Source organism: Acomys minous, assembly GCF_964271855.1.
Source record: "Acomys minous genome assembly, chromosome: 11".
Taxonomy (NCBI): Eukaryota; Metazoa; Chordata; class Mammalia; order Rodentia; family Muridae; genus Acomys; species Acomys minous.
In genome coordinates, this window is record NC_140492.1 from 41490559 (window position 1) to 41510505 (window position 19947).

The following is a 19947-nucleotide window of genomic DNA, read 5'->3' on the forward strand; positions in this document are numbered from 1 at the left end:
AACTTCCCGTTCATTATCTAGGGTAACCTTCCCCAAACCAAATTTTCACTGATAATGGTCCTCATTACGTGTAACCTTAAATACTGACTTTCAGCTCTCTGGCACAACTGAAGTTTAGAATGCCTTTACATTACATGGGTGAGTTTGGTACCTGGGGACTAAGTCATTTTCTAGGGTGGATATGTCTGCTCACTATGCCCAAATAACTCTTTAATGTCATTTACATATTCTTTAGAAAAATAACACCAGAGACATGCTCTCAAAGAAGTATTTGTGCTCACTTGAAAAATAACATACAAATTGCATTTGTTAACATTCATTTTATAAAATACCTTAAAAGAACAGATAAAGTACTTGAGGTTACATATCCAGAATTGAAAAAGAATGAATAAAATATAAATTAATTGAACACATAACTATTTTGCCACATTAGACAAGTTTTAAAAAATGTATTTCAAAACAATAAAAAAATGGGAACTGGGATGAAAAATCTTTCTTTCTATTGCTGTCTTTGTCCAAAACATCTTCTTCGAAGCTCTAACATTCCAGGTTTACAGGCAGTACCTGCATTGATATTTAAAATATACCATATTTTACTTCCAAATCAGTCCACTTGAGACATTTTGAATCCAGATGAGATAAGTCAGTGCAAACTAAAGCTTCAAGTTGAAAACCCGAGAGGCAAAGTCACGTTCAAACTGCAGGAAATGCTTCTGGAACTGAACAATTAAGAAGTTCACATTATGAAGAAATCTTTGCGTGTGTCCTTGTTGTGGGAAATACTGAGTTAGCAACTAAACCTGTGGAGGTTGTAAATGGGGCTCTACTGCGCTGTGGGCAGAGGGAAAGTGGAAAAGGGCTAACAGCTGTAATTGTGGAAGCAAGTTCAAGTTAAGAATTAGAATGCCTGGATTTGGTTCTAGAAAAATTGGCTGTGATATATCAGATACCAAGAGGGTGTGGTGGTGGTGGTGGTGGTGGTGGTGGTGGGGCAAAGAAAGTCTCCCTCCCTGAATTCTGGAAATACAGTTACTGGAATACCACTGGAGATGGATCCCAGGTAGGAGCTAAAATTGGCCAAGGTTTAATTGTACCTATTATATTAAACACTGGCTTAAGGGTGATTCTATTATCAAATCTTGGATATTGGGAGGACTATCTGATTTCTGGAGCAGGGGATCAAAGTATGGAGCATTTCATACTATTAACCAATAGACATTCAGACAATGAAAAATAATTTGAATTATTTGCTAAACAAATTCTGTGAGTTTTCATGTTTCCTGTCTGCACTGTCTTATGTGTGACTCACTAGACTCATGTTCCCTTAATGACAAAAAGTGGTAGCTGTTACTGAGTAGAAGATTCAGAGATCTTGGTACAATCCAAAAAAATAATCACCCATATCCGCCAACCTCAGGTCCAAATAAACTGTGTCACCACATCTTCAGGTTTTAAACTCTTTGTTGACATTTTCTTGTGATATCTAAAAGTGGATGAGAATACGCTGTGGCTCCCAGTGTCTTGTTTTACATCCACCCTCAATCTAATCAGGCCGTTCTAACAGTGTTGGGACAACAAAGGGGCAACTTTGGGTTTTAGGCTATGGTGATTGCTGGCAAGTTACATGACCGCCCAAAATATACAGCACTGTACCAATATCAATAAGAAATCAGAACTTACAGAACAAGTCAAAATTACGAGCAGATAATAAAACAACAGCCAATTGTAAAAAGTATTTTAAAAAAAAGTATCCTTGCATTCATACTTCCTCATGAGAATAGGGTCGAAGGAAATTTAAAAATACCCCTCTGGTGGCAGAAGCAACAAAGGACCATCTGAACACATCGAAAATATGCAAGGTCTAGGAATTCTCAAGCCACATGGCAAAAGATCCTGCTGGATCCCCTTCCTTCCTGGGCAAGCATGGCTTTGTGCATGAGTCTTGTACAAGGCCAACCCCACCAGATCTATCTGAGGTTCTCGTTTGCTCTCCTCGGTCAAGATGAAGGCCTTGTCATGTGAGGCATCTCTGTGTGTCACACTGGCTGTGGGGTAAGGGTTGGTAAGAAACATCTATAAACCTACAACTAAGTCCATCTTTAGGAAGTATCAAAATGTGGCCCAAGCATTTTGCATTTTGACTCTTTTCTTCCACTACAAGGGATGAGGAAAACCCTGCAATGGCCAAGGAGTTCTGAAACCCTGCCGTCAACTTTCTAGGCCTCTTTCATCAGATTAGAGACGTTTACCATCAAACATACACACAAGTAACATGGCGGAGTCAGTCTGTGAGAGTTTGTGCACACTGCAGATGGTCAATAAATGCTTTTAGATTAAAAAAAAAAAAAGTAACACCACGGTTTCATCTGACTGGATGGGGCAACATAGAGCGATCAATGAGAAAACTGACAGAGGGAACCGGAATCCTAATTTGACTGGAGAAATGGTACTAAGAGTTTTGCAAATAACATGGCCCGCAGTAGCAGTGACACATAACAGTCAGCAGGGCCCTATTCCAGTTGGGAAAGGAATGTCCATAACCTTCTCTAAAGGTGTAGTAACACACTGTGAGGCAGCGGTCCGCCTTTCCCAGCTCTCCTCAAAGTAATGCAGGCATAAATATCAGGGGATCTCATTATGGCACTGTGCTACAGCACTGTCTCATGCAAGCATGTGTCCCTGCATCTGCAGTAGTCACTTTTACAGCATCGTGGCACTCCTGGGTCGACAGGAGGGAGAGCATAGAAAACTAAAGGTCACAGAACTTAAGCTAACAAGGGAAGCTCTTTTATATTAGAGAAAACCCCCTTACAAAAGGCAGTTTATTGACAAATAAATGCTTTTTACATTCAGGTTTTTCCGCCACCTCTCAACAGTGATGGTTCCTAAAGAAAAGACTCAGTAGTGAAGACAAGACCACACACATATTTTTCTTTTTTCTTTCTGCGTTAATTTAAAACGCTGAAAATTAGAACTCTCGGACCATGCTGTGTAAATGGGAGAAATGGAACTGGACTCGGGGACTTAAGGTGGGGCCTGGAGAGAGGGAGCAACACAAAGCGGTGACTCTGCTGCTGCTGGAGGCAGCAGGAGGTGGGCATGGAAAAGCTTACAGCAGACCGGACCGACTCTGTAGTAAAGGGCCTGTCAGGAACACAGTACATGAATCAAAAACAGACAAACTGCAATTCTGCCGACGTGTAAACAAGGAAAAGCATTTCACAGATTTCCAAGTTCAAGGGGGGAGTAAACGTCTTTAAATTATTTTATCAGTTCAACCCTGATTTAAAAGTATGGCTAGCACAAACACGGAAGCTGCAGCGTGGGCATCGTGAGGGAGCTGTGGTCTCCAGAGAAGCCTGACGCCAGGCTGCCTGTCTGGAGATGCAAAAAAGACGCCGTGGCTCCTGCGTGCCCTCTCAGTCCTTCTGTCCCATCCTCCTGGAATATTTGTCAGCGGCTTTACCCTTTGGTGTCTGCAGTTCTGGCTGCTATAGATTCAGACGTGGGGAGACGGGAGGGGGGAAGGCAAATTCTCGAAGTATGCTCCTGGCCACTTCCACGTTATTCTGGGCAATCTCTAAGGCTCTCTTCACCTCTTCAAAGGCGTACCCCTCTCCCATAAGTTTTGCAATTTTTGCATCGACATTTTCCATCGCTGCCTCGGGCCCATGGGCCTTTCTGTGATGGATTTCTGGTGCAGTCCTGCGGGGTCGTGGTTTGGGGGGTCTAGCTGGTGCTTGTGAACCATCTGTGGAGATTTTCAAAGACAGATACCATTGAAACAGTGAGATCAAAATGAACACGATAGAAGCCAATAGTGTTATCTCATTATTTTATGTTATATGCTATTTTTCTTTTTCTCTATAACTATTTTTATTTGTTGGCTATCATATTATAGGTAGTTTATTGTATTTATATGTAATGATATGAATGTATATGTAAAACATTTTAAAAATGTTTAAAAAAGAATATATATCCTAGGACTAACAGATAGATATGATTCTATAGATATACAAGGTAAAATAGTTAAACAAGGTCTTCAAAAGCCTCAGAGACATACAGAATATGGCATTTAAAGATGCTTTTATTATTCTAAAGATTCTTTGACAACAAGACAAGTTAACTCCTGACAACATCCAATCTGTCTCAAAGAAGACGATGAGCATCAAAGAACCTCCTTATGGAGCTGACTTCAAATGCGGCAAACAAGCCACTGGGCAAAATGTCCTTGTTTCTGTCACAGACAGAATCCTGCCTAAAATGGGCAAATTTGGATACAGGTATAGTTGATGACCAAACTCTGCCAAGACAGGGTGAGCAAGTCCTCAATAGTTCCTGCCTCACACATATGTCTGTCAGATATATTGGGCCAGAAGGCTGAAGGTGATGCTCCAACGTTAGAGTTTGGGGTGACTGTTTAGGCATCAAACTGTCTCTGTCATTTTTCTTTTCTTTTTTTCTCCTTTTGGAAGCTGCTAACCTGCACTTCCGGTTCACTCAAGTAATTAAGTTCCATTTCTTCTCAAGTCTCTCATGGGGTTGAAGACCAGATAGTTTGGTTTTACAGTTAACCTTAGCTATTTAGGAGTTAAGATGTTTTTAGGTCTAGGAAGATGTTTTAATTTGACAGACCCCAACAAAAGAATTTTAAAAAGAATGAATATAAGGACAAACACACACACACACACACACACACACACACACACACACACACACACACATACACACACAAAACAAAAACAAAAAAACCAACAAACACATGAGGGCTCCAAGAGTGTCAAAATAAACAGGTGAGTGAACTGAGGAAGAAAATGTGGGCATATGGATAGGAAACCAAGCATATCTTAGACATGAAATGCTTGGAATGGGAATTGTCAGCAGCTGACAGAATCAGGGGGAAGGAACTTGAACTGCAAGCCATGTCTTTTGAAATACCCTGATTGGCCTAACAAGAAAAGAAGCATAAAATACGCAAGATCTTTGGCATACCAGTAAATGAAGATAAAACAACAACAACAACAAAACAAAACAAAAGAAATCCAAATCTACATTTTTGGAGTACTCAAAGGCAAGGAGAAAAATTTTGTCAGGAGCAAAAAAATTCATTGACAACCTATGAATAACAGCAAAAGCTTCCTTAATCTTAGAAGAGATAGAGACATTTGGGTAGAGGAAAGATATAGCATCACAAACACGCATGATCAGAAAGGATCATCATCAGAGTTTATTACAGTCAAACTGCCAAAGCTACATAACACAAAGAAACAGGTTTAAATCTTTCACTGAAAAAGGCCAAAGTCACATTTAAAGGCACCACATCAGAGTTATGGTGAATTTCTGAGCAACAACTTTATAGGTCAGGAAAACATGAATTGAAATATTCAGATTTTTGGAAAAAAAAATGCTTGCCACAATGACTATGCCAATCCAGGCAACCAAGCCCCTCCAAGACAGGAATTATTGAGAAAATCCGTGATTACCAGAGAAGGCTTCCAGGCATGTATAAGAAGTCCTATATCCAGAATTGAAAGAAATATAATCTCCATCATGAAAGCATGTAAAATGGGAAACCCCACTGAAAAAGACATACACCACAAAGCAATGGAGCCAATACAGCGAGTCAGCAAAAAAGGTAAAGTACAGAGGCCCGAGAACATTCAAAACACACACATGCATGCCTGCAGGCACACAAACTCGATAGTAAAACAACTCCCAGCAACAGGTCACCAAGACTGTAGGGAGCTCGTGAGGTCCTCAGTGAATGCGTGCTGTTTGCTGTGGGCATGGCCATGTCAAAGATCCCAATGCCTCAGCCCTACAGGAGGGCAGTCTTTCCTACTGAGGCTCAAAGGGATGAGAAAGCTTTCCTTGGGTCCGAATGGGAATGTTGACGAGTTTGTGCAGAAAATGTTTACTGCAGCTTTCTCTCTCCAGGTGTAGACCGTCTGGAAGCTGCTCCCCTACAGAACTGCTCCTGTGGAAATCAGCTAAACCATCTGCTTGCTTGGCTTTATACAACAGGCCCCAGTCTTTGTCTGTCTGTCTTTAGTAACTCCACCTCCTTCTTCAACTGTATAGAGTAAACACATGGAGAGTCTCAGTGCTGTGGCTTCTGCAGAGAGCTGAGGCCACCTGATCCCAGCCCTTCTGGGTATCTCTGTGTGTCTGTCATTTAGTCATTCTCTCACATCCCCATTTAAGTCACCTCCCGGAGTCACACAAACACAAACTCACCTCAATCAGGTTGAGGGAAAGGAAGGGTTACTGATGTTCTAAACAGAAGCCTAAGACAGATAGTACTGGCTACATTTATATCTAAAAATGAACCCAAAGCGACAAAGAAAATCACCTTATATTGAACAAAGGAGCCACTTAACACAGCAATATGGCTGAATCTATATGAACTTAATATTAGAATACCCAATTTTATATAACAAAATTATTGGATATGGAAGGCCACACAGCCTTCAATATAGTGACGGTGACACGATTTCAACATCCTGCATCGGTGCAGATCATCCAGATAAAGACATTAATGAACACTAGAGCTCAGCTGTAATGGGAATAAATGAACTTAAAGGACACCCACAGAACATTCTATCCAACAGCTGCAGAACAGACATTTCATTTGCACACTAAGCTCTCTCTAGAATAGTCCATGCTAGACCACAAGTCTTAACAAACTGAAAATAGGTGAAGTGACACCCTGTATTCTTTCTGATCAAAATGGAATAAAATTTGAGTTAACAAATGATTCCGATGATTGTGAAAACTTAATAGAGACTATAGGTTCTTTTCAACACGCAAGTGGGTCAGGGAGAAAGTTGGGGAGGATTGTAAAATGTTTCAAAAGTAATTAAAAGGGAAACAAAATATAGAAAACATGTGAAATTCAGCACAAGGCATCCCAAGGCCGAAGAACATGCTGTGAGGACCCTCGCAGAACAAACAGCAAACAAAAGTCAAACCAAAACCACCCCCCACAAAAAATCCCTAAAATAAAATACCCACACAATCTCTAGAACTTAGAAAATCAAGAACAAACCTAAACCAAGTTTAGTCTAAGGAAGGAAACAACAAGGGCTCCAGCAGAAATAAGCACTGGAAAGGATCAACTGAACGAAGAATAGGTTCTTCAAAACCCCAAAAAACATTAACTTCCAGACAGGTTAATTGTGAAAACTGAATGAAATCAAGGAGCTGCTGTCAGCGATGGAAAACAAAGCATTGCAACCTCAACCAGAGACATGCCACCATAGAGACTCCTATGGACCACCATATGCTAACAAACAGGGAACCCCAGAGACACAAATGTTCACACCTGTAAAACTAGACACTAGAAGTGAACACAGAAGACACAAGAAATGGAATAGAACAATGGTGCTAAGGAGAAAGATCAGCAATGAAGTCTCCCAGCAAAGAAAAGCCCAAGATCAGCGATTTTCACAATTTATTGGGCTTGGAAATCTTCCAAGAACCCAGCACTATCCAGATTCCCAAATCAGACAACTATGCAGCAACGGCAAGCCTACAGACCATTACATTTCTGACGGACACAGACACAAATATTTCCAACCAAGTGCCATGGAATCAAATAAACTAGCACATCACAGAGCTCACTCACCGCCATCACACGGGATTGAAGTTTACTCACCATTAATCAAGTTCGTGCACCCCTGGAATTAAGACAGTTCACCATATAGAAGTCAATACGCATATACTTACACCGAATGAACAAAGAATGAAAACCGTATGGCCATGTTCTCAACAGATGCAGAAAAAGCATTTGATACCAGTTAACAGTTCTTTATGACAAAAAGCCTCAACATGGTATGAATTAAACACAATAAATAACCTCTTGATGACATTTGTCTGAAAGGAGAGAAGCGGGAAGTATTTTCTCTGAAGTCAGGCAGAAGACCAAGGTGCCCACTGTCACCAGCTTATTCAGTGCAGAACCATAAATTTCAAACAAAATGTAAGCAAGAAACAAACAGAAAGCCATAAAAATAAAGATGGGAAGTAAAAATATCACTTTTTACAAATGATTTTTCTAGGTGCCTGATTTTGTACATAGAAAACTAATGAGTCCACCCAGAGAATATTAGTAGGCGTGACTTCGATGGCGGGCCAGGATGCAGAGCCTACAGTCAAGAATTAGTAGCTTTCCACACATAAGCAATTCAATGAAATAAAAACCATAAAAGCTACAGATAAAATATTCAGAAATGAACTTAACTATGGAAGTAAAACAGTTCTACACTAAAATTATAAAACAATAAGCGGAGAAGCTGACAAAAAACAAAAAAAGCAAGAAAGCCTCCATTTCCCTGGACTTGGAGGCTGCTGTGAAAATGTCCATAGTATTTAACATTCCATAGATTCAAATCAATCTGTAGACTCACATGCAATCTCCATCAAAGTACCCATATCCTTTTCAGAGAATGGGGAAAAGACCTACTATTCATATGGAAGCAGAAGCATCTCAAAGAGTCAAAGCAACCATGAACGGAAAGAAGAAAGCCGGAGCTTCACATACCGGACAGCAAGATACAACGCAGAGCCGCAGCAACACAATAGACTTAGAGGCTTAGGGACCTGAGACTCAGAAGCTACACATCTGCTGCCAACCGGTTCTCACAAAGTCATCAAATCCCACACCAGGGAAAGGAAGGTATCTGAATGGTGCTAGGAAAATCAAATATCTACATGTAGCAGATTGAAATCGGACCCCTGTCTCTTACCACTTAACAAAACCTCAGTGCATGGGAACACGCCAGTGCCACGCATCTCCTTTCTTACTGATGGTGACTGCATGGTGTTTTTCAGTGTATGTGCCATCACAAAAACACAACAAAACAGATGAGATTCCCTCTGCTTTGTAGATGCAAGCAGCTCAGGAACTAAGACTGAGACTGTATGAGGGATTTCTGATATGAAAAAGCAGCAGGGACCCAGCGAGGGGCTCTGCCGAGGTCATGGAGGTGTTTACTGCTTCCAGCATCTTTCCTTCCTTTGTTGCCACTGTTGTTCCCTCATGACTGACCCTTTGTTTTATTATAAAGGAACCCCACGAGTGCGTGACAACCGTGACATGAGGGTGTGATTTTTCATTATGTCCTACCTTGTTTTGGACTTGGCTACCGAGGGAATCATAACACAAACTTCATTAACAATAAAAGAGTAAATGTTTGCATAGCTTACTAAAATTGTTAGAATTAACTTAAATTTTATTGGGCTGACACCTGTTCATGTGGAATCCTGGAGAGAATGATTAAAACATGCTGTTTTTCTTTATTCTATAAATTAGCTTATTTCAGAATTGTATGCATTAACTTATATTTATATATTATAACCATGTTTTAAAGTATAACAGCATATATATTACATAAAATATATTTTATGTATCTACATAGAAAGAATTACATATAATATACTTTGTATATTAAATGATCTATACGAGCCTCATTTCTAGTTTACTATAATAGTTATAAGAATTTTGATCCTACAGTAAATGTTTAAGAAATTAAATATTATGTAACATTTATTATTCTTATCATTTGGGATATAGACTTTCAGTAATAAGTAAACAGGAACAATTTTTGAAATAAGCCACAAAACAGTGACTAGTAATTTTTTTATGTTTAATAGTAGTTGATAATTAGAAGAAATAATATACATTCAACTGAATAAGGAATAAACAGAATCTCAGAATATATTATAATCTTGTTATTCAAATATAAGTAGTTTAAATTACTTCTGGAGTCCATTATTGCTGTAATATTGAATTACTACAGTCTTAGACACTGTCTAATCAACAGACATGATTTCACATATGGTTTTTCAGTGAAACACAAACACATGAGAAATCTTCACATGATACACAGAAAACAGCATGAGACACTGTTTTAGATCTTCTGGAAAAACACTTCAGCCCCTTAGTTTTAAAACTGAAGCTGCTACATATATGGAGGGAAGCTATGTTCAGCCCGTGCATGTGCTCTGGTTGGTGGTTTAGTCTTGTGAGGCCCTATGGGCGCAGGTTAGTTGGTTCTGTAGGTTTTCTTGTGGTGTCCTTGACCTCTCTACAGGAACTTGATATGGCAGCCAAGGCAGGTTGGGATCCATGGGAGGCCCCCCCCCTTCTCTGGGGAGAAAGGGAGGAAGGAGTGGGGAGAGGGAGGGAAAGGAAGCTGCGATCAGGAAGTAAAGTAAATGAATAACTTAATTAATGAGGAAAAACCTGAAGTTGTGTCCCTGGGGGTTTCCAAGTGGCATCAATTATCATACAAACTGGTAAAGATCAACCACGCTGAAATTCCACTGTGGAACCAAACCTTAGTGTGAAACACAATTTCCCCTGTCACTGATGATCACTCACTGTGCATTTCTAGCCCTGTGTGAATTACAACCAGGATTTCCAGCTGAAATCTCCAAAAAGATTACTAACATAACAAACTGTTCAACAGTCCATCAATTTTCCATTAAGCTAATAAAAAAAAAAATAAAGAAAAAGCATTGCAGTTCATCCCCTTTATAACAATATCTCCTTATTTTGTCAGTATATTTAGAAACAAGATCATTCCAACATCTTAGAATTGTTTTCAAGCCCTTGAAGTACCTTTTAACTACTAATAATATGAATTATCTCCTCCATGGGTAACTGCATATAAGAACAAGCATTATGGACTGCTTAAGGAATTCAAACTGCAGCTAAATATATATTATGACAAGAGAAAAGCAGCATCACAATTTTGTAAAACTTACACATAGCTTTTAGAGATATCATCTATGTGTGAGCAATGTCCTCATATAAAGAATATGTCGATTACTGGCAAAAAGTTGCCCCAATCTAGAAGTATGTGATTTTAAAATAAGCCAGTGGAATTTTTTTATTTTATTTCTTGTAAATGCTTTGCATCACATAATCATTTCATGAAACACCAATAGTAACATTAGGCTTTTCATCTATAAAATATTTCCTTTGAGAGGAATGAACACACTTGAAGTGCCTTTTAGCTATATAGATGCACTTGCACAATGTTTTTAAAAGGGGGCGTGGAAGATAATGTTGATAAAACTATTTCTGAATTCTTCAGAACTGTTCCTTTCACAGTTTGCTGATAAGTAAGCTACTATCAGTTATTTATATAGGTCTGAAAGAAGATAGATACTAATTATTTTTCAAGTTAGGAACCACACCAGAATCCTTGTTAGGTCATTTAAAAGGAGCCTTGATAAGAATAAACTGTGAAGGCACACAGCATCCAGGTCAGGACTTACATGAGAACACAATGCAGAGGCCAGCACAGATGTGCAGGTGTGGAAAACTGGCAGGCTGCTTGCTGACAAACACAAGTCAGAAACACACGGCATGACGGTTCCATGCGTTGGTAGTGTGTGTAACACAAGGCATGACAGTTCTGCGCTTTGCTAGTGTGTGTAACACTGGGCATGGCGCTTCCGTGCTTTGCTAGTGTTTGTATAGGTTTAGGAAGTCAAATGAAATATCTGATGATACAGCCTTCTCTGCCTCTCAGTATTCTTTATGTCACAGGGGGCAACTAGTTTAGTCTGGTTAAGTGGGTGTCTCTGTGTTTGCTACTCACAGAACTCTTGAGATTTCTATTGCAATGGTTACCCCAACCATACCACTTGAAATCCCACACTCAAGTGATGCTCTTGACTCTACAACACCAATATGTTACTGGGCCCACATCAAAGAAGCTGTGACAACAGGGATGGGCGCTAATTCCACTCACAGAGTGAATACTTCTATTTAGCCCTGAGTTGGAGGTGTTGAATATATTACTTCAAGTCAGACGTAGTGCTTCTGCTAAAGGTGTACGTTAACACTAGTTCAGTAATGGCTTTGCTTTTTATCGTTATATGAGGCTGGCAGATATTTTCACTCCTTGGTTTCCATGCTTTAGCTGGCTGTGTTTTACTTGGAACTAGTCTACATAGATGGATCCGAAAGCTCTGATGGGCTAGACGTGAACTGGCAGACAATAGGGACCACAACTTGAAAAGGTTAAGAAGGTTTTCTGCGCTTTCCTAGGTCATACACAAGTGTTAACACCTTTAAGGTTTTTGAGGGAATTCTGCATTTCCTGTATGGTACAATGGAGGAACTACACTGCTGATGATCCTCAGGGCTCAATAACCTTTATTCAGAGAGTCCCAGGTACGTGTAACAAATCTTCTGTGGACTGATTTGAGTCTAAGAATAAAACCCAAACCTCCTGAAATCAAACAAAATCTACAGTGTTTAAAACCTCCTGATGTTTGCAACGAGGAACCAAATACGATGCTCTGGGATCCATGAGCAGCTTAACCAAGGCATCCAGTACTAGATGTCTCTTCCTTGTCCCCATCTACATACTTATATATGCTGGGCATCCTTCTTGAGAACTGGGATACAGCACTACTGTGGTCTCATTATGTCTCACTTAGATGGTTTCTTTGGAGACAGGGCTTCCCTATGTGCCCCACACTGGTCTTGACTTTACTGTGCCACTACGCACCTCAGCGTGGGGTTAAACACACTGGAAGGCTCCTGCTTCAGCTTCTGAGTGCTGGGGTAATGGTGGTGTGGCCCTATGCTTTTCTCTTGCTCATACTCTTCAGTGAGAAGGCCTTTGTGGTGGTGAAGCTGTGAGGGTGGAACTCTCAGGGAGGGATTAAACTCCATGTAAAAAGGTACAGCTCTTCACCACGTCTGAATGGCAAGATGGGCACCTATGAAGAAGGAAGCAGGGTCTCCTCAGATACCTGATGCCTGGCACATTTTCTTGTCCTTCTTGGGCTTCAGAATGTAAGAAATGAATGTTGATTAGCATCTAGCCTGTGGTACTCAACCTAGCAACCTGAAGTGGCACACACGTGCACAAGAGAGAGAGAGAGAGAGAGAGAGAGAGAGACAGAGAGAGAGAGAGAGAGAGAGAGAGAGAGAGAGAGAGAGAGAGAGAGAGAGAGACAGAGACAGAGAGAGACAGAGAGAGAAACGAGTCAAGCAAATGAATGAGTGATGGAATGATGGAATCTGGGGTAATGGCAAATGTTAGGAAGAATTTCTGTCTACATGAGACCCTGCCTCAAAACCAAAACTAACACCAACCAACCAACCTACCAACCAACCAAAATTCAGAAGCAGCAGCAGCAACAACAACGACAATCAAACCCCACATTAAACAATTAATAGTAGTTTGGTACTAATAATCTTCATGTGAAATGAATGAGCACAGATAACATGGGCAGCTGGACAAAGAGATTGTTCTGGATTTCTTAAACCTGATGACACAAAATGGAAGTTAAAAGAAAAAATAATCCTGAAACAAAGACTGTAGGCTGACTGACTTTTCACACAAAATATTAAGTCTCCTTTTTCTTTCCCTGAGGCAATTTTCTGGATGTTGCTTTCATAATGCTCTTTAGAAGCCAAATACAAAGGCCATTAAGAATAAGTGAACGCTTAGGTATAGTGCAGTAAACTAAAGACAAAGGCTAAGAGGCAAAAGTGCTGTATAAATATAGGGCATAGGACATGGTTGATACTGTGGTCAGCCGACTCACCGGACGATGAAGGGAGCTGGTCGTAGTCCTGGGAGGCTCTGTTGGATTTGACGCTGCTGTCTCCTGGGGCTCTCCTGGCAGGAGGCAATGGAACCTGGCCACTTGCTGGGTCAAAAAAGGGATCTTGAAAATAAAGATAATTCTTTAATTACAAGGATGATCCCCGCTGGTTGGCTGAAGGAAGAACTCTGGGAATGCTCTGAGGACTACAGATTTTGATAGTGGCTTGAACAGCTAATTTTGAGGACAATGATAACCACTTGACTGTGCAGCTTTCTAATTCATTCATTTGTTCGGGTAAGCTATGCCCTTTTTATTTATCTTTTCACATCCTTATTTAGCCTCCTCTTAACTTAAATTTCCATCCCCTACTTTGTGTTTCAGTGAACAAAAGAAAGCTGCCGAGAAGGAAGCATGAAAAGAAAACGCTACCCACTTGGGCTCCTCCATCCAGAAGTTAAGACAAACCTGCAAACCGACCTGAAGACTGGAATTTTTAAATGAATTAATGTGTATACAATAATCTGTACATATAAGGTTTTTTTATTCATTGTAGTGTATTGGAAGTTCCAAAATATGCTGAGACCCAGTTTTCAGGTTGACTCATTAAACAGCAAATCCAACTGCCAAAAAAAAACCCACCCCACATCATTACTAAAAATAAAGTTTGTATACATAGTAGAAGTGTGCCATGTAAAATTGTGAGACACGACTTGTAGGCTGAAAACCTTTCTCCTATACATGATGGAGCTCACTAAGTGTACTGAGGAGAGAACAGCAGGCTGAGCTGACAAAAGTCACTAGGACCAGAAGCCTGAGAGCTTTAAAGTCAGCAGTAGGTGGACTTACAGCCTTAGTGCGCACTTTCTTCTGAACAAAGAACACTATCTCTGACATCTTTGACTCACTCATAATTCATAGCCATCACCTCCATCCCCTCGTTTTCCTCATGTTAACTCTTGTTTCTGCTGGTAATGTCTCTGAAGTTAATCCAAGTTTCTGGGAGGGCAGGATTTTCCTCACTTACATGGTTTATATCCTGTCTCCTAACTCCAATACAGCAACAGGCAAACTGCTCAGCAATTAGCTGTTCTTAATAAGCATTTTAACTACTAAAAATACATCCATGCAGATGCAGACGTTCCATAAAGAAAGATGGACTATAAATATATACAGTAAGGCTACAGTTTAGTTCATTGGTTAGTCATTTGAAGTTGGCCACAGTAATATTTAGACCCTGATTATATAAGAAGGACATGCTTTCAAACTTGACTATTTTATACTAATTTCTGCCTAGAAAAGGTAAGCACTACTTAAAGCCATTAGCTAACTAGCATGGCATTTTCTCTTCCTGGGGCAATTGTCCTGGAGTACTGTCGCACCTTCACACTCTCTATACTTATTTATTATGTTAGAGGCAACTCCCAGGCTTATCAGCCATGTCTCTGTTATCTCTAGACAATGACTGAAAACTTACAAAGTTAAAATATGGATATATTTTAGCGTTATAAATGAACTGCAAAATATACAATTATAGTTTTAAATGTTTTTCCATTAAACCATTTTACCTAAAAGGGGACTGGATACATTAAATTATTACAACCAATAACAAGAGTATCTAGGACCTGTTCCACCATGACATGCTCTTCCTTGTTTCCAGCTAAGTTGCTCCTGGTCAGGGACAGGATGGGGGTGGGTGGGGGTAGTGGAGAGGGAAGAGGAGATCCCTGCTGAAAGCTATGGAATTGAAAGTACTATTTCATAGCGAATGGCACTATGTAGAATAATTACTACAGACAAGTGTTATAATTACTAGCTGTCCTCTGATAAGGAAAATTTGAAAACCCATAAAGCCTTGCAGAAGTAAGCTAACTAAGTAAGGCTCATGGCCGTATTTATGATTAAAATACAAATTGAAAATGTGGCAGCCAATGTGTAATTATGCAGTCATATATATTTTTGAGCATGTAACATACACAATGTGACCAATTTGCTAAGAAGCAATGCAGGACTGAGTCTGATGTACAGCGTAGGGCAGTCCTGCCTGACTTCTTAGAGCAACTCTCCAGAAGCTGCTGCGGAGCTGGAGAGAGAGTTTCAAGCTGCTCTTGTCCCTCAACACCTCACACGTGAATGTGGCAGCCTCCGCAAGGGAAGGGCACTGCAGTGGACTGTACTCATCTGACTCCTCTGGCAACCTTCCAGAAGGCACGGGCAGTCCGATTAGCCCCATCATGACAACGCTTCAGTGGGCTTGAGTAAATAACACCCACCTAGCCATTTCCCATGGCTGTTGCCAATTGCATGGCATTTCTTTGAGTTTTATTTATGCAGATACACACATGTCTCAGAGCTATAAACAAAAACTACCTTTATAACTACTAGATTTTAAATTTGAATTGTGCCTTTAAGATTGGCTATGGACTTCAAAAGAGATTCTAGGTTAGAGGAAAAGTGGGAGGAAGGTGACCTAAGGCTGCCACAGTGGTTCCATCGTGTGCCCTTCACAAAGACATCCTTATGGGGCGTGATCAAGACTCGAGTGCTGCCCTTGCTTTGTTGCTTAAGCGCAGGCCCTGGCACGAAGCTGCGGAATTGCCTATTTCAACCTCCCCGCACAAAGGAATGCGTCCTCTCTTGTTCTTTTTGCTTCACAGAGAGAAAGGCATGTGTGCCAGCCGTTGCCTTGGGTTTGGGGACAGGAAATCATGGAGCTTTTGTTGAGGACTCTGGCTTTGTTAAGGTTTGATTGGCTTGTCCATAAAGGATGGCTCACGCACGGGAGTGCGAATTATAATTTTGCCAAAAGAAATCTTGTGTGAAAGCCCAAGATGGGAAACACAAAGGAAGAACGAAGCTGAATCTCTGCATGGCTCCCCTTCCTCCATGCGACTGGAGTCATGAGGCGTCTTTGCAGAAAGGCGGCTCTGCAATCAGAAAACTGACCTACAGAGAAGTCACGGGGTGGGAAGGCTGGCACACTGCGCCCGACTCAGCTGTGCAGCCATAGAAGGCTGGCATAAAGAGCCAGGGATTTAATATAGTATTTTCAGAAAATGCAATATCTTTTTGTAAGATATCTATCCTGTCTTTCATTGGGGATATTTTCTCAAAGAACTCAAATCTCAACACGGCAGACAGTTTGAGTACACTCATTAAGAACACACTGGGCAGCAGGGAGACCACAGTAGGAAATACTGGAAGAGTGAGCTGGGCCATCACCTTTGCCCTAGTTTTTCAACGCTAAAAGGAGTGACCTGAACTGTGGTCTAGTAAGCACGTCTTTCATGGCATTGTGTTATTAGAATGAAGGACTGTCATTAGTAATGGGCCATTGTATTTCTCTAGAAAAAATGATTAAACATTTCTGAAACATGTACCAAAATATTTTCTGCTACCTCTTGGAATCCTGACTTTGTTGGAAGAGAAGCCACTGTATTGAGGCTTCATGAGTCACGAATATGGTAGCTGTGCGAGAGGAATCTACCAGAAACTGCCAAAACCTCAGCAGGAGAATTGTGGCTACACGGTTGTCTCATTTTTCTACTTGGAACAGATGACCTTAGGACATTAGACCTAAGGTAGCATCCTGGGAAACCTTGGGCAGCACGAAGGCACATGATGTTAATAGTGCACCACGAGGCAGAGGAGATGGCTGTTGCCATGGAAAACCAGAACTGGACACTATTCTTCTCATACGCAGCCATTTGAGGCACAATGTGGCATGTCTTGTCATCCGATCATAGTCTGTGTTTCATGGAATCTCTCCAAACCTCCTCTATTATTAAGCCATATGAGAGAGAAAACAGAGAGGGAGGGAGGGAAGGAGGGAGGGAGGGAGGGAAGACTAGTGCTAAAGGAGACTAACAGCTACCTAGGTTCTCATCAGGGTACCAAGGAAGCAAAAACAATCAAGACGTTTAAAATATGTCTTATGATTTATCTTCTATAGAAATGTAAAGAAACCATTAAAAAGAGAATAACTGTTTTGTATTTTTGAAGCATGGTCTCCTGGTATATTCCAGGAGGATGTCAAACTCACAGTTCCCATGAGTCAGCCTTCAAACTGCTGGATTATAGGCAGTACACCAGGTCCAGCAGGCTGCTTTACCAAAGCACATCCAGAAGGGAAGCCTGTCAGGGCACACAACCCACATACCTCCACCAAGACAGAGTGGGGAGACTAGGGAAGCTGACCGGAAGAGCATGCTACTACATGTGAGCATGTTTTCCTTTGTCTGATAATTCTGCCCGACATAAGGAGAGAGTGTCCTTTAACCTCTTTGCTTTTGTATCTATTCCACATGTATAGAGAAAACTGTATTAGCTTTCCCTTGAAGACAATTACCTAAAACTAGTTAATACCATATAAAAATTTAGAAGTTATCTTGTTAAGATCTAAAACCTTATGCTTTGAATAAAGTCAGGACATTAAGCACATCTTGAAAAATATTTAAAGTCCACTATTAGGAAAACATTCCACTGGAAATAGGGGACTGAGAACCTAAAGCCTGTGGGGTTCCTACTAGCCCAGCATGCCATCATCTGTCCTTCATGGACTCTGCTGGCACCAGAAGGTATTGCTTGCTTCACCTGACAGGCAGAGTATGCTCCCTCTGTCCTCCCCTTCGCTTCTTTCTTTTTATTCAGCGATTTCCTACATGTACACAATGTTTAATATACAGCCCAGTCTCAACTCCCTCCCACCAAGCTCCAATCTCTACCCCACCTACATATCTCCAGTCCAACTTTATATCTCGCTTTTTAAAAATAAATATTCAATAACCCACTTAACTCAATTGGTGTTGCCCATATGCACATGGGTGTGGAGTCCTTCACTGGGTCACGGGCAGCCACTATGCTTCCTTACTGCCATCTTTGTGATGTTCTGTCACTAAATCAATCTGGTGTCAAGCAAAGCAGCCAAGCCCTGTTCTCATTACCCAGAAGTCTTTGTGCTTGTGTGGCAGAGACTCAGGAAACACTAACAAGCATTTGGCAGTATGATCTTAGACGTACTTTGCTTTAAGAAAATAATTCTTTGGCTTTTCACCTACTCCTACCTGAAGGAAGAAGGAAAAGGTCCTGTCCTGAGGAAGGCCGGCTGCTGGAGCCTGGAGGTTTTGAATGTTCAATGAGACTATGTCTTGCAGGAGGTGGGGGAGGAGGGAGGGCTGGGGGGAGGGCATCAAAAGCATCTTCACCTGCATTTAAAGAAAAGTCATCATCAACAGTAGAACTTCATTAAGCTAAACACACAGTATCAGGCAAAAGCCACGACTCATTTTCCTCTCGCTGCTTCTTAGTTAAAATGTAGGGTTTATTCAGCACTTCACTGACTCTTGTAATAGGATTGATTATTTTGTGGGAGAATGTGGATTGAAAATGTACATACACATGTGCACACACACATACCACTGAAACAACCCCACGAGAATGTTTTTGTTTCCGGGGTCTTCCTATAAAAGCAGCATTTCAGGTTATAAATGGGCTCACCCTCATACTGTGAGCACACTAGAACTTCGAACTCAATGCTATCAGGGAAACCAGCAAAACAGAAATCGCTGAGCAGCAAGAGTTTGTGGCCTCGCATGAGGAAAACTAGACCATGCACAGATAATGCAATGTCACAGAACACTTCCATCCATCCCCTAACATTTCCTCCACTGGACTGTAATTTATTTATATTGGACCAAACATTTGAGTTACTGTCAAAATATATAGCAAATGCACAAGTGTGTGAGAATGTATTGTTTACTTAGCTGCCATCTCCAGGGAAGAACACATCAATGGAGTGTCTCGTGTGTGTGTGTGTGTGTGTGTGTGTGTGTGTACCACACTTTGCTAGACTACCCAGAGTTTTTTTAGCTTGAACCTTTAAAACAATAAAATGAAGTGAATTTAGATTCCAAATATGTATATTAAATGTGCTGTCAGTGAGAGAGGCTATATGTAAACACCTTCACATTCTAGTAATAAAAATTCACATGTATTTAAGATGAATGAATTAAACATAAATACTTTAAAATGGATTTACTATTCAATGTGTTTGATTTGCAAAAATATGCAGAATATCTAATCTAATCATCATAAATATTTTTCTAATTTAAAGTATTTGAAGATACAGGAGAGATCTGTTATCACTCCAGGCTCTTGCTGTCATATAATTAAATTCAAGTCTTTTTTCAGCTCCAAAGTATCAGACACCATCTTAAGAATTAAGTGATATGAAGATCAAAACTTAGAGAGCTCAGATTCTATCAAAAGGAGCTAAAACACATTCACAAACATTTATGATTGACAAGTGAAAGTGTTTGATTGGTCTCATAAGGGAGAGTTTATGAGAAGAGAGAAAAAAAACTACAAGTG

General features: G+C 40.6%; 1 protein-coding gene across 2 annotated transcripts in view; it reads right to left on the reverse strand.

The window, feature by feature from the left end:
• Positions 1 to 251: 251 nt before the first annotated feature.
• Positions 252 to 19947, reverse strand: part of CBLB (Cbl proto-oncogene B) — a 178444-nt gene continuing 158748 nt past the window's right edge. For both annotated transcript variants that reach the window (XM_084802238.1, XM_084802239.1), the window contains exons 16-18: positions 18642 to 18782; positions 13579 to 13701; positions 252 to 3751 (exon numbers count right to left, since the gene is read on the reverse strand). In XM_084802238.1, the coding sequence (XP_084658364.1) occupies positions 3492 to 3751; positions 13579 to 13701; positions 18642 to 18782 (524 nt within the window). In that variant the 3' untranslated portion in view covers positions 252 to 3491. The remainder of the gene's footprint in view (positions 3752 to 13578; positions 13702 to 18641; positions 18783 to 19947) is intronic.